General features: G+C 41.6%; 1 protein-coding gene across 2 annotated transcripts in view; it reads right to left on the minus strand.

Moving 5' to 3' along the window:
• Slc9a4 (solute carrier family 9 member A4) overlaps nt 1-14,562 on the minus strand; it is a 58,761-nt gene that overhangs the window by 15,344 nt on the left and 28,855 nt on the right. Inside the window, exons 5-9 of one of the 2 annotated variants that reach the window (XM_078028738.1) lie at nt 12,521-12,723; nt 11,873-11,959; nt 8,647-8,765; nt 6,643-6,804; nt 456-552 (exon numbers count right to left, since the gene is read on the minus strand). In XM_078028738.1, the coding sequence (XP_077884864.1) occupies nt 456-552; nt 6,643-6,804; nt 8,647-8,765; nt 11,873-11,959; nt 12,521-12,723 (668 nt within the window). The remainder of the gene's footprint in view (nt 1-455; nt 553-6,642; nt 6,805-8,646; nt 8,766-11,872; nt 11,960-12,520; nt 12,724-14,562) is intronic. The other variant, XM_005338491.3, reaches the window with a different exon arrangement.

A 14,562-nucleotide genomic window follows, 5' to 3' on the forward strand; every position in this document is an offset into this window, starting at 1 on the left:
ATATGTGGTTATTACGATCCTACCCAAGAATCAGGATGGGCGATTAAGTCTTCAAATTCTGAAGATAAAGTAAAATAACTCTTAAATGGATGATGTCAGCATCCCTGTCATTTAATTCAGCCAAAAGTTCTTAGGACTGCCTCATTCATTGCCCTCAGAAATACTGCTTCTCTGCCCTTGGAGGACAGGGAGACCTGCTGGTTCTGGAAAACTCCAGGCTGCAAGGCTGGGGCAGCCTGACCCCTAGAGACAGCAACTGGGTTTGCATTTCTTTTCATGCTGCAGGTGCCAACTCTGTAGCAGAAACGTGACAATTAACTCTCTGTTCTCCAGACTGAGCAGAGAGAACTTGTTCTAAGTGGCTGCCTTAGAGAGGACATGCGAACAAGAGCGGGTTCCTGAAGGCATGGTTCCCAGGACAGGCAACAGCAACGAGGCAGAGGACTCATACACACCCTTTGTCGAACTTGGTACATGTTGCGAGTCAGGATGTCCCTCATGGACTCCACATCTTCAGGGGAAAGTCTTTTGATTCCTTGTATCCTCTGGGCCCTGGAAACACCATCAGAGAAAGAGGAACATTATTATTCTCCCACCTTGGCAAGAGATACCACATAAACACCAGGGCGCCCCATACAATTGATGGCCCTGAGTTTCAGAACCCCCTTTTACATAAGTTTTTCTATTGGTATTAATCAGTTGATTTGAAATGTCAGAATATATGTCTTGAAGCTTCAAAAAAGAATTCCTCCGCGCTCTTATGTGAGTTTAAGGTGACAACCGGGTAATTTTTCCCCTGCCACTCTGTTACGAATTAACATGTTTGCAACACACAATAAAAATCAGTTAATAGAAAATGATACCGTAAAATGCAATCCAAATGTTTTATAAAATGACTCAAAGTTTGAACCTTTGTTAGTTCTGTATTTAATCTCATTATGGACAGGGTGACAAACATTTCACAGACCCACACCATCCACATGACACATTCTGAGTAGCGCTGACCTGAGAAATATTAAAGCTGCATCGATACATTTGTCTTAGAATCGGACCTTCAGGGATTTTTATCTTGGTTAATGAATACTTCAAGAAACTAGAATCCCATTTAACAAAGGGAATCAAACTCTTCACACCATGAAGGTCAGTCTGCTTTGGGACACTGGGCACTATGAATCCCCGAAAGAGTTTAAAATCCAGGTTATGCCCAGGTTAGCAGTCAATGAGCAACTGTCCTCTGGGGATTTGAAGTCACAACCTTGCTATGGGAAGAATCCTCATGTGACAAGTGTATTTGATTACAATCTACTGGCACTAATTTTTCCAAAACTTTTTATTACATGAGTAGTATGTATTGACTGAAGGAAGGAAGCAAGCAAGCAAAAGAAAGTACGAGCTAGGACTTCCTTTTAATATCACCACCTTCCTTCCTATCTTTCTATGAACCCTAATTGTTACTTGGCTCCATGTTTGCTACTGCTAGCTGCCGCTATAGTAAATACGTAAGGGCACCGATGGCTTTAATATCTGCTTTCATATGTTTCTAGGTTAATTGATCACAGAGATGAGTAATTATTAGTTCCAATCCAGGCCATAGTTAGGCATTTTTTCCCCAAAACATTAGTATCAATGTGGTCATAAATTGTAAGGATATTTAAAAAGTAACATGCAATTGGAAGGAGATTTTAAAGGACTTGGATACCAGACATGACCTCATGCCAGGATTTTATTTAGCCATCCTATCTGTACATTGACTAATGCCCTTTCAAAGAATCATTGAAATCAGAGGTTCCCTATCCTAAGATAGGGAGAAATCTAAAGCTGCAAATGTCACCTCTGTTGATATTCCGTTACCAGCCTTGGTGATCTAAACATTATTATCAGGGCATTTGAACCCTACTGTGTAAATGTCCTTCAAATAAAATTCATCTTGAATTAGGTACACTCACACACCCTCATAATCTGAACACATTCCTTCATTATGGTGGGTGTAACCTATGGCTCAACAGAAACACCAGTTAGCCAAACAGTTCCGTTTTCTATGTTCATAATAAAACAGGCAGATAGGGAAAAAAAAAACAACGATAAAGGAAATGGTAAAGTGGAACTTGATACAGCAATAGAGTCATGCTGGCATTTTGCCCGCTGTGTAATTGGCCACTTTGGGAAGGAGCAGACTTGATTAAGCTCATTCAGGCCGTGGGCTGGGATGAGTAGTCAGGGTGTCTCCAAAGGCAGGTCCTCTCCTGGACTCCACAGTGAGAAGCCGCAGTGGCCAGTGCAGGTGTGGCTAACGTGAGTGGGGTGCTGCCTGGAGGTCTTTTTTGTTTTTCTCTATGACACTTTGTTAATAAAATTATTCCTGAGATGTTCACCTCACAAGCACAGGAAAGACATGATCCTTAGAAAAACTGAGGGAACAAAGATGTCTGGGTCAAAAGATTCAAGTGACAAACTCTAAGACTCTTGACCCTGGAAAATTCACTTATTGTCCATAAAGGAAATACCCATCACCTTAAGTAAAAGTTCTGCGGTAATCTCATGGTTCCTAAAATCAAACTAGGAAAACCTCCATCCAGATGTATTTGAATGCAAGTTTCACTTTCGTGTGTGTGTGTGTGTGTGTGTGTGTGTGTGTGTGTGTGTGTGTGTCTGTCTGTCTGTCTGTCTGTCACCGGGGATTGAACCAAGGACCTCATGCATTCTGAACCAAGTGCTCTACCACTAAGTTACCTCCCCAGCCCAACTAACTCTTTTTTTTTTTTCTCAAATGCCATTGTAATATAAAAGGTAGCTTTAATTCAACTGGAATCTAGAAGATTTTATGTCCATTCCCCAATATGAATTCCCAAAGATCAAATATGATATCCTGATTTGTTTAGAAAAATACATGAACTTTTGATAGTGTAGCCCTGAATTCCATGGGAAGAGTGTGGCTGGAAGCCAACCCACACACCATCAGCTACTCTGTGCACCAGGGTACCTTCAGGTTTTTGGGGTTTTTTTTTTGAGTCATTTTATTGAGACCACCCGGATGACTAGTGTTTAGAATAAACGAAGCGTGGATGAGCAGATGACTTCACTCCCTGTAACATCACGTTCAATTCTGGGAGTGAAATATCACATCAGAATCTACATCCCAGAATTGCCACAAGAATTCAGAAATGGTGCACTCCTTTCAAAGTGGGATCAGTTAAAAAGTTCTTCAACTACAGTGGAACTATTTTATGCTTTAAAAATAGATGACATGTTAAAGTTACTTGGGAGTTTTAAAATATAATACGTTGAGGCCGTAGAGCTGCAGTCCTGTTATGGCAATACATTTATAAATATTTTAATGCCCCTATGATATTAATCAAGATATTTCTAAAGCTTCGACATTTTTAATCATTTTGAGCTTCTATCCTCTAAGAATTTCAAATAGCTTATCACTCATGAGTAAAATAATAATGAAATAATAATGAGAGTATGCATTCTGCCTATTCCATAGAGTAGGTTTGATATTTGAACAGCGGAGCGGCAATGGGGTTTCCCAGATTCAGTGTCATCTGAAGTGTCCTGTGGACAACCCCGGTGGTAACATTCTCCTGAAGGTCACAGAATTTCAAAATCTGAACCTTTTGTAGAACAATTGCTTAAACTTCTAAAGAAAAAAATATATGAGCATTTTGTTGTTATCATCTCATACAGATTACTAAAAAGCGAGCTGAGTACACACTTCTTTTCCTATTATTGTTTGAAGGTTTGTTTATGAAGAAATTAGCTGCTTTGATCTCAGGAGAGGAGTTCCTTTTCGCTTGATGTCCTACAGATTTCTGATGAGATCAAATAAATGCAATTTAAATCTAAACCTGTATTAGATATCAGCTTAAAAAAAAATCCCCTCTCTCACCTCAGTGAATTAGCTAGTTGGGGATAGAGTAGCAGAAGAACATTTCTTACCTGTAAGACTCCCTGACTAATCTGGAATCAATATCTGAAGAATTAATTGAATCGGGGGAATGGGATTGGGAGGCGACTCTAAAGAAAGTTGGTTTAAAATCCCCTTGAAGGTGGGGTGGGGCAGTTGCTTATGGCCAACATCATACGGAGACTCAAAATACATTTTAGCACATGACAGACTGATTCTCATTTGAGATAAGTGCCCCTACATTCCTAGACCAAGTGCTCACATAAATGGAGAGCAAAGCCATAGAGGAAGTTGCTAATGATCTAACTGCCTGGAGCTGTCCAGCCCTCCCCTACCCCTGCATTAACTCCAGTTCATCCTTCAGTGAGCAGGTCACATGCCAGGAGTCCAGCTCGCTCACCTCTCCTCTCACGTACTAGCAGAGCTCCCTATCATTTATGGTTGCACATTGCACAGTTTTTGGAAAAAATAAATGTCATGACCCTGCTAGAGGATGGTGTCCACAAGAGCAGGGTCTCAGTCTGCTTTTACCATGCAAGGTACACAATAGGTGCTTAATAAGCAGCACTGGAGCTAAGGTACCAAGTGTAAGGGGGAACTAATCATTAAGTGAGGTCTGAATGCAATATTGTAGAAAATGCAGGAAAAAAAAATCTTTAATGAATCAAGTATCAACATTTTCAATGAAAACAGGATCAGCATTCCTGATTTTTTTCCTGTTGCCTCCGGCTCCACTCAGGCCCAGTCCAGCTTTGCCAGTAAATATTTGTCAGCACTTTCCCCTTTGAGTATCAGAAGCTTCCTTAAAGCCGTGCAATGAGAAGCACCCACAAAAACAAACAAGCCACAGAAACCATCTCACTCAGGCAGAAAGCTTTCTGTTTATACTGCCATCCTCAGGGAATCTAGTTTAGATTTTTCTCAGGCCATGGTATGAAGGAAATGGTGTTTCTGATTCATTAGCAGGTAAGGGAGGAAGGTGTTGTCTGAGAAATCACACTCAAGCCTCAGTGACAGTGTTGTGGCTAGCTATTTTTAGCTTTCCCCTCCACTTGCTTTTCTAATGTGAGAATGTCGGTGACCTCATGATCAAGTGTTTTTTTACCTGCTGGAGACAGGATAGAGGGGTTAGGGTCCCTTTCCCTAAATATACAAAGTGATCAATTTTTCCAATTCATCGGTCATTCCTTGGAAGAAAACTGAACATCTTCAGGAGGTGAATTAATTCTGTGACACTGAAGGAACTCTCGTTAAAATATCAGAGAGGTAAAGCAGATTTTTAAAATGTCTAGCCAGCGCTTGGGACCGTGGGTTAGCACATGGTCCAAGAGAAAGACCTTGTTTCAAAAAAATCATCCTGTGATGATGGATTTATACGCAGGTAGCACCTCTGCCCACACCGCCTCCACCTCAGCTACCCACGGTCCTTTTTCACCAGGAAGCCAGCCTGTGACCTGCTCCTGCTCCAAGCTGGTCTCACAATCTCACACGGACCTTGGCCTTAGGCACAACTGCCAATGCAGCTTTCTCTTTAGACAGCCAACTGACCAGCACACCTCTTTGCGACCACCACTCAACCCTTTATGGCTTGGATGAATGTCACCCGAAGGCCAGGGTGTTGACAAAAGGAGAGTCCTGAGGACTTCTTTCAAAAGGTCTAGTTGGAGGTTTATAGGTGGTTATTGAGGGTGTAGCCTCAAAGGGGTTTGTGAGACCCCAGTTTCTTCTTTTCTCTGTTCATTGGTTTGCGATGTGAGCGCTCGCTTTCACGTGCACCCTTGCTGTGGTGTGCCACTGTCACCAGAGGCCCAAAGGAATGCAGCCACCAGACCTGGAACTGATTTATGGGAAGGAGAAGAAACACAGTGGTAAGAAGGGCAGATTCAGATGAACGGGGTTTAAAGAATAGAGACTGGTAGTCAAGAGAGAAAAAGAGAAAATCTTATACCACCCATTTCCATTCTATAAATATACTTGCTCCCTCCCAAAGGAAGATATTGTATAAGAAGGCATTTTTAAAAAAATATTCATTTTTCAATTATAGTTGGACACAACACCTTTATTTTATGTATTTATTTTTATGTGGTGCTGAGGGTCGAACCCAGGGCCTAGCACATGCAGGAGAGGGCTCTACCACTGAGCCACAGCCCCAACCCCTAAGGAGGCAATTTTGCTAGAAAGTAATTTTTCTCGAAAAACAAAGTGAAATATATCGACCCTGGACTAAGCCACAACATGCCAAGATTTCAATCTTGGTTTTGTATGATTCGTCCTCACTGCTGTGGTTTGGATCAGTGTCCCAAAAGACCATGTATTAAAGGCTTCATCTACAGACTATGGCGCTATTAAGAGGTTGGCAACCTCTAAGAAGTGAGGTGTTCAGGCCTTTGGGGTCATGGCTTTGAAGGAGATCCTAGAACCCCAACTACTACCTCTTCCTCTCTTTTAAGTCTCTGCCATGAGGTAAACCATTTGGCCATATACTGCTGCCATAATGGGCCATTTCACCACAGGCTCAAAAGGAATTTAGTCCATCATTCATGGACTGAAACCTCCAAAACCTTTTCTCTTTATAAGCAAATTATCACAGGCATTTGTTACAGTAACAGAAAGCTGACTAACACACTCATCTTTTTGCCTCTTCCCTCCAGTATTACCTCTAAAGAGAACCATGAGTTAGTGCTCCCTGGAATTTGGACAATGAAAGTCTGGATCAAAAAACAGATATGTCTTACTGATTGGATATGGAAAAAGCTGTAGAACTCAGAATCCCAGTCTCGACCATCTCAATAGCTTGTTTCATTTCCAGCTTCTTGTACAAAGAAACGATGCTTGATTTTGGCTGGTTCTTTCGGATTAGGATTTTCCGTAAATATCTATGATCAAACTTTTTGAACCTAAAAACGAAAAACAACATTTTGGAAATCTTTAATCTCTATGTGTGGTCTGAGTACAAATTTTTCTTAAACTACTATTTAACTTCATTCTGAAAAAACATCAATGACTGAAATTCATAGCATTTGAACACTTTTTTGTTTTTTCATTCATAGTACTTCTGCATTTTTTATATAAAGAAAGAATGGCCGACTGCCCTGAATACATTGAAAAAATCAACTAAACAAAAAGAAAAGGACAAGCCATAATCAGGGCAAAAAGTATGCATAAGAGGAGAGGGAGAGGCCCAGCCCAGCTGAGCGTCAATTGTAAGAGAAGAAATGAGGGAGCTGAGGCTTTTGAACAAGTGTTCCATTCTAATAGCTCCTAAGAGCAGCTGCTGTGCCTACAGTAATACTGCCCTATTCAGCCAGAACCCAGGAAGGGTAAATGTCCCTGTACTTATAGCAGTTTTGCCCCATTATGTCGCAGATAATTTTGGATCTTGACAATTAAGGGAGAGAAAAAAAAAATCCCACATATGTCCAAACAGTCTGAACGACGGAGACTCTGGAATGGCTAGAGACTGCTGGCCGCTGACTATTGTTAATCACCTCTGTCCAGCCCACTCTGAGTGCCTGTGGTGCCTTTGGAGTGGCCCATTGGTTTGGAGTTGAAATTTTCAACATTTCCCATCAATTCCCATTCAGAGAGTAGTTTTTCTGCTGCTTTATGTTTTTTTTAGAGGGGAGCATATCTGCCCCCGCTGCTGGCTTATTGTCTGGGGATTGTTTCCTGATCTGGGGGGCATCCGTCAAGTCCCTTCCAGGTGTGGCCATCTGACTCCTAAACTTGGGGATCGGTTTGGCTCAGACCACGGCTACTCTGGCTCCAACTGGGTCACCACCCTGACCATACGGTTTTCTGCCCTTTTTCATAAAAGGCCATAGTTCCTGTTAATTCTTCAGTCCACTGTGATCAGCTCCCCGTGAAAGGAAAGTGACCACGACACTCAGAGCGACCTTCACCCCCACTTTCACGACTTGTCTGGCGTTCTTCTGGCTAAGCCCACCTTGACCGTGTACCATTCAACTCCAGGGGCTGCTGTGGCCCACCCCGCCGGCCTCTGTGTCTCTTGATAGGCTCAGCGGTTCCTTCCCACATCCTAGCTCGCTCCTGCTTCCCTTCCAGCCTCCTTGGCCACCTCCTTTCTTTTCCTTACCAACCCCAGATGATCAGGAGTCCTCAGTCTGTCTTCCGTCAGCATCCCCTCTTTATATGCTTAAAATAACCTCACCCATGCTCACGGCTTTAGCTACCAGTGACCCACAACTTACAGCCCTAATCTCTAGCCGCGCTATTTCTTCTTCTGACTAAATCTCCAGAAAAAAAGAATGAGATCGTAAGTGTGAGGTCTGGCAGAGGAGAGGGAATTTGGCGGTTTTTAAGAATCATTATGTAGGAAGGACCCTGAAAGATCTTCCATTGAGATGTCCACCACCATGGAGGAATCTCTGCCCCAGGATCCCTAAATGGTTCACCAAACTCCCTTCCTACAGCCTCCTGAAGCCAGTCATTCCGTGCTTCAGCTGCTTTTATCCTGGGGGATCTTGTCCTTGTTTTAAACTTAAACATGACTTTTCTAATTTCCACTCATAGGTAGTGGTACTCGTTCTCTCTGATGCAACCTCAACCAGGTTTACAGCCTCTTCCACTAGAAGGCTGTAGGCATGACATGTCTGGGATTTCCAAGGGCTTCTTGCATGGTATGGCTCCCGGGACCTTTAGCTTCCTGGTCCTCTTTGAAAGTCCCCAGGAACGCCACGAGCATGCTTTGTTAGGTGCAGAAACCCTGAGTGCCTTACTTGTCTCTCACTTGGTAGTGGCTCCAGTGCCCACACACATCTTCAATTCCAGCCTTCAAGTGATCCATCAGCTGCCAAAACCAAGACAGAGGAAGATCACTCCTGGTGAAGGGCAAACTCTAAAAGACACACGGGGAAGGCTGATACACAGTGGAAACTGGAGGAGGCTTGAATTTCCAGAAGCCTACCCCCTTTCTTCCTCTCTATTCATGTAACTAAAGTATGCCGTGCCTTTCGTATTATGTCAAACTAGTGTCATGATTGAAAGACTCTCCAGATAAGCTCCTTGATAAGTCACGTAGTGCGCAATGAAAACAGGCATTTGCTGGCATTGGCTTTGAACATTTACCTAGAATGATCTGGGAAGTTTTTCGTTACTGAAAACATACGGATGCAAAGTCTAATAATTAACTGTTACTTTTAATTCCACTGCCAAAACAAGAACATGCCGGTATCCAATTTATGTAGTTTCTCAAAACACAGTTCTTCCGATAAACTATTGTGATAACATATAATGAGACAACTTACCTTATATTTCCCATTTTTTTTTAATCTATGTATTTACACTTCAACATTCGAGGCAATTATACTACATTCACTTCATCCACAACTGTTTACAGAATTTAGGAGAAATGCAAGCTTAAAATAATTACAAATTAATCTCTAAATAATTTAAATTATGAATCACTGGAGTCCATACTAATTTCTGACTTTTTCCTTTTGAAAAGAAAATTAAGATTCCAAATTATTCTTTAAATACTTAATTGACAGATTGCCTGTGGATAATTATAATTGTTTTTGAGAAAAAGAGTAAAAACTGGTAAAGAAATGATATATCCAGGCTGTACAGATTTAGTTTGTATTGCCTTGTTTCTCAAAGTAATGCATCCAAATAGATAGAGACAAAAAAAGTATACAATTATGTTATGGCACTACATATTTCAAAACACCCTCTATCCCTTTAAATATTTTCAAATGATCTTGAAAAATTTGGCTGCATTTCCTGAAATTTAAATTACTCTAGTTCCTCAAGTATCTTTTGCTATGAAACTCAAGGCTGATTTAGGAAGATTTCATTTCTTTCTCCCCCATTAAAATTGTGAACTGTCAAAGACAGAATTGGAGTAGTTATTTGGCTCAATTATCCCCTGAAAGCTTGCATTTTCTGAACAGCAAATATACCAAGTGCCCCCAATCACTGCTGGGCACATCCATTGCCCCATGGGGCACAACAATCAAAAAAAATGATTTCAGAATATTCTTTCATAAACCAGCTGAAGTCTGACTCTGTATGTGTGCGTCTTCCCTACATTAATTCTCAATTCCATTCCTGGGAGCCATACAGAATGTTATTCTATGTGTATTGTGTTGAACTCAAACAGGTAGAAATCAGACTGAACTTCATATTCACCTTTGCCTGGGCGGCGTTCCCTCAAAAACTGCCACCAGGCCACATTTGTAATCTTTGTTCTTTCACCATTAAAAGTTAAAAAAAAAAAAGAAAGAAAAAGGACCCCATATTCCCGTGGAACAATGATTTTAGAAGTAAGACAATTTTGAACATTAGTCGCTATAATAGTTCTTCTGAGGAATCGAATTGACTCATCAAGTCCCCAATTATCCAACTAAAAACAAATCTAGATATTGTCGTGATTCTGTAGATATGATTGAAGTTCGTAACCAGTTGTCTTTAAGCAAGGGAGACAACTGGAGATGATTTCAGTGGCTGGATTCGGTCAGTTGAGAGGTCTTCACAGCACAGTTGAGGCTTCCCAAGTGAGAAAGTGTGCGGTGGATGAAAGCTTTAAGTCATGCCACAAAGTTTTAGCCTCGCCTTCTTGGTCTGTCCTGTGGATTTTGGACTTGCTAACCTCTTTCTACAAGAGTATAAACCAATTCCTTGAGCAAATCTCTTTATATTTCTTCTACTGGGTCTGCTTTTCTGTTGGACCTTGAGGAAACACCGCCATCTTGAAATAAAAGGGACAGAGAAGGGGGTAGAATGAAAGAAGATGGTTGGACCCCACAATTCTACAAGCAAGAAACTGGCCAATAAAACCACTCAGCTTGGAAGGCATGCTACCTTTTACATACAGGGAGTATGGCTCAGAGGGTACAGTGAGAGCACTAGAGGGTAAAAGAAAGAATCTCAGGACATTATTTCCAGGCCTGGAAACCAAATGGAATTTTCCCAGAAGGACTTTGCAATTCTCTTGGGATCCATGACTTCGTTTTCATTTCCATTTCCCCACTTATCGAAAGGGAGTGTCAATACCTGTTATCCAGCAACTGTCCTTGCAGTATAATTAGGAAACAGATAACTAGTTTCCTGACTTTTATAGGATGAGAAGTGAAACTGTGCCTTACAATGGATGCGACCAAGAGTCCCTGATGTAGATGATCGAGATGATGATATCTGGGACATTTGAACTGATGAAATTTAGATGAGATATGGACTTGGAGTTGATGCTGTAGTGGATTTAGATTTCCATGATACTAGGATAGATTGAATATATTTTGCAGGTGGAACAAATATAAATCTTGGAGAGACAAGAGAGCAGAGTGTGGTGGGCAGAATAATGGTCTCCCAAAGAAGTTTACATCCTAATCTTTGAGACCTGTGAATATGTTGGTTTATATGCAAAGGAGAACTCAGATAACCAATGGACTTAAGGTAACTAGCCCACTGACTTTAAGACAGAGAGAACATCTAGGATCATCCATGTGGGCCCAACGCAATCACAATGGTCCTTCGGTGTGGAAGAGGAAGGCAGAAGAGCCACAGTGGTGTGACATGAGAGAGACCTGTCAGTCATTCCTGGCTTTCTGGATGGAAGGGACCCAGCCAAGGAACACGGGCAGCCTCTAGAAGCTGGAGGATACAGGAAAACAGATTCTTACCTAGAGCTTCCAGAAAGGTATCAATAATAGTTCTTCTAAGGAATCGAATTGACTAATCAATGGGCCACACCTTGATTGTGACCCATTTCAATGCCTACCTCCAGAACTCCAACATAACACATCTGTGGTGTTTAAAGCCATAAACTTTTGTTAATTCCCTACAGCAGCAAAACTAGGAAACTAGCATGATCACTTTTAGTGGAGGTAGGGAGGAAAGAGGCTACAAGTCTAGTGACATGTACCCAAGTCTCTAGAACATTCTCATAGGTGTCAAATGGGCAACATCTTATGAACTCATTAATTATGATAAAAAAAGATAACTTACACGGATATGAAGCTCTTCGTTGATGGATTCTTTTTTATTGGTCTTTCTGACATCCAGGTATCTGACCAGAGGGCCAATTGTGATGCCCTAGATCATAAACAATGAAATAAAGGGTTGTGCTGAGATGAAAATCACCACTACAGAGAACATACTTATTATGAAAATTATTACAATGACTAATTGGTACATGTTTGTTTCTAGCTTTTCTTGAATATATGCTTCTATGTTTACTTTTGTTCTTAATTCTTTTAAGGGCTGTAATAAAAATCATACTATCTGTATTTTTATAAAGAACTTGATTTCATCCCTGAAAATAACATTTCATTAGTTTGTTAAGAGCTAATGCGCAACTGAAAGAAAAACTTTTGCTATCTGGTAATAATTGGAGTCTCATTTTTGAGATGTATAGTAGCATAGTTATTCACTTGTGATCCCAGGATATTTTATCAATGTGTTGCTTTCATCAAAAAGCATCACATTTTAGAAGTTAGTGACCGATCATGAAGATGACCTAGACATTTTTGGGAATTTTGTTTGAGTATGGAACAGAAATCTAATCAGATGAGTTTCCTGTGTTTGCCTTTTTAGAATTAGATACACAGTCCTGAAGAGATCTATTTACATGAAACATTGAGGAAATCCACCAACCTGAATGAATGCAGTGAAATATATAACTACCAGTGTAGCCGTGACAAATAATTTCTTCCTGGGAAAAAGAGACAGAGGAAGCAGAAATGCGAGTGAAAAACTTCCAGCTCCTCGAACACCACTGTAGAAAATGATGCACTGGTCCTTGATGGAGAAGGGGAAAGTCCGAAACTGGTTACTGACATAGAAGAGGGCAAACACGCCTAGAAAGGGGGAGACACAGATTAGAGCAGGGGCCGCCAATGGGTGGAGATCAAAGGCTGGAGGGCTGAAGCTGAGGTCTCCCTGCCTGCCCTCCAGCAAGGCCACCCGATTCCAGCACACCCAGGAGCGCCCTTCCCAAAGAGAACCCTCTGACGGCCCTTCCCTTGCTGGCTGGGGAGACCACAGTGCCTCAGCTTGCAAGTCTTCGCTGGTGGCTTCCTGCCATGTGTAGTTTGCACATGTGTGTTTAAAATAACAGAACCTTGCTGGGCAGAGTGGTGCACACTGGTAATCCCAGTGGCTCAGCAGGCTGAGAAAGGAGGATCGCAAGTTCAAAGGCAACCTTTGCAAAAGCGAGGTGCTACACAACACATTGGAGACCCAATCTCTAGATTAATACAAAACAGGGCTGGGGATGTGGCTCAGTGATCAAGCGCCCCTGTGTTCAATCCTTGGTCACCCCCAAAATAAAATAATAAAATAATAGAATCTCGATTTTTGTGTGTGTCTAAGGGGATATTTTTAAGCTATATTCATAATGATTTCTCTGCCTTTCAAAATTAGTTAAAGCAAGGATATTATTTGGAAAAAAAAATGTTGATCTCATATTCTCACTGGCTTCCCAAAAGAGGTCTGGGATTTCAGGGTGAGGAGAGTTCTCTGCTTTCTAGTAACTGTGACCTCCAAAGCTGAGCCAATGTTTTCTGGTTGGCTCTGCTCATTTTGGGGTTCAATGCAACAAGTGAGGGGGCTCCCAAGGGCTTGGGCTGGGAACTCTTTTGCCAGAATTTCTTAAGCTGAAGTTGGAAGTTAGGGCAACGGGTCTGGACATAAAAAGTGTTTTCTACGACACTAATTCTGCCTCCCAACGTGTCCCACAGGACTGAGCCACCTCCAATGTGCTGGTTCCTGGTGGAAAAGGTTCCTTCCCCGAAAGCTGTCGCTAATGGAAGAAGAGGTTTTATTTCAGTGGAATGAATCTCCCCACATACTCATGGACCTCCAACCACACAGGCTTTACAGCCTCTGTTAACAGGGTTAATATAAAAGACAGAAGAATTCAAAGGTTTCCTTTTGTTTTGTTTGCACTGGCTTCTCTATATGCCAGTCAGGTGAACTTGAGCAAGGTTATTCGTCATTTCAAGCCCAGAATCTTCATCTGCATAATAGAGATGGGAGCCATCCCTTGGTTCTGGGCCCCCCACAGAGACCAAACTCCCTGGATACTCAAGTCCCTCATATAAAATGGAATGGCACTCGGATGGAAACGAGGCACACTCTCCTGGATACTTGGAATCATCTCTCGATCATTTATAATGCCTAATAAAACATCAGTGCTATATCAATAGATGTTATGCTATATTTTTTAGGGATTAGGAAAAAAAGTCTGCACATGTTGGGTACAGGAAGGTTTTTCTTTTTCTACTGTGATTGATCTGTGATTGGTTGAATCCATGGATGCAGAACGCAAGGATACAGAGAGCCAAGTAGATTTACCTCAGAAGTCGGGCAAAACCATTAAATAAACGTAATATCCATAAATCACATAAAATGAGGCCTTGCATTTCCAAGCCTTCAAGAGTCTTATAAACTCTCATCATCATTATTATTAGCAATAACGAGTCAGGATGGAAAGAGAATGAGCAGTGAGTGGGAGAACTGGATTCTGACGCCTGCTCCGTCCATCACTGGAATGCGGTCAATCGGCCCCTCCATCAATGGCGGCCCCATCACTTCTCTCAATTGTAAGATCATGGAGTTGGGCTAGATGGTCACTAAGGGTAAGCAAGGTTGATATAGCCACAACATTAATCTTCTTGTTGGTTGGGATGAAGCTC

Source organism: Ictidomys tridecemlineatus, chromosome 12, assembly GCF_052094955.1.
Source record: "Ictidomys tridecemlineatus isolate mIctTri1 chromosome 12, mIctTri1.hap1, whole genome shotgun sequence".
NCBI lineage: Eukaryota > Metazoa > Chordata > Mammalia > Rodentia > Sciuridae > Ictidomys > Ictidomys tridecemlineatus.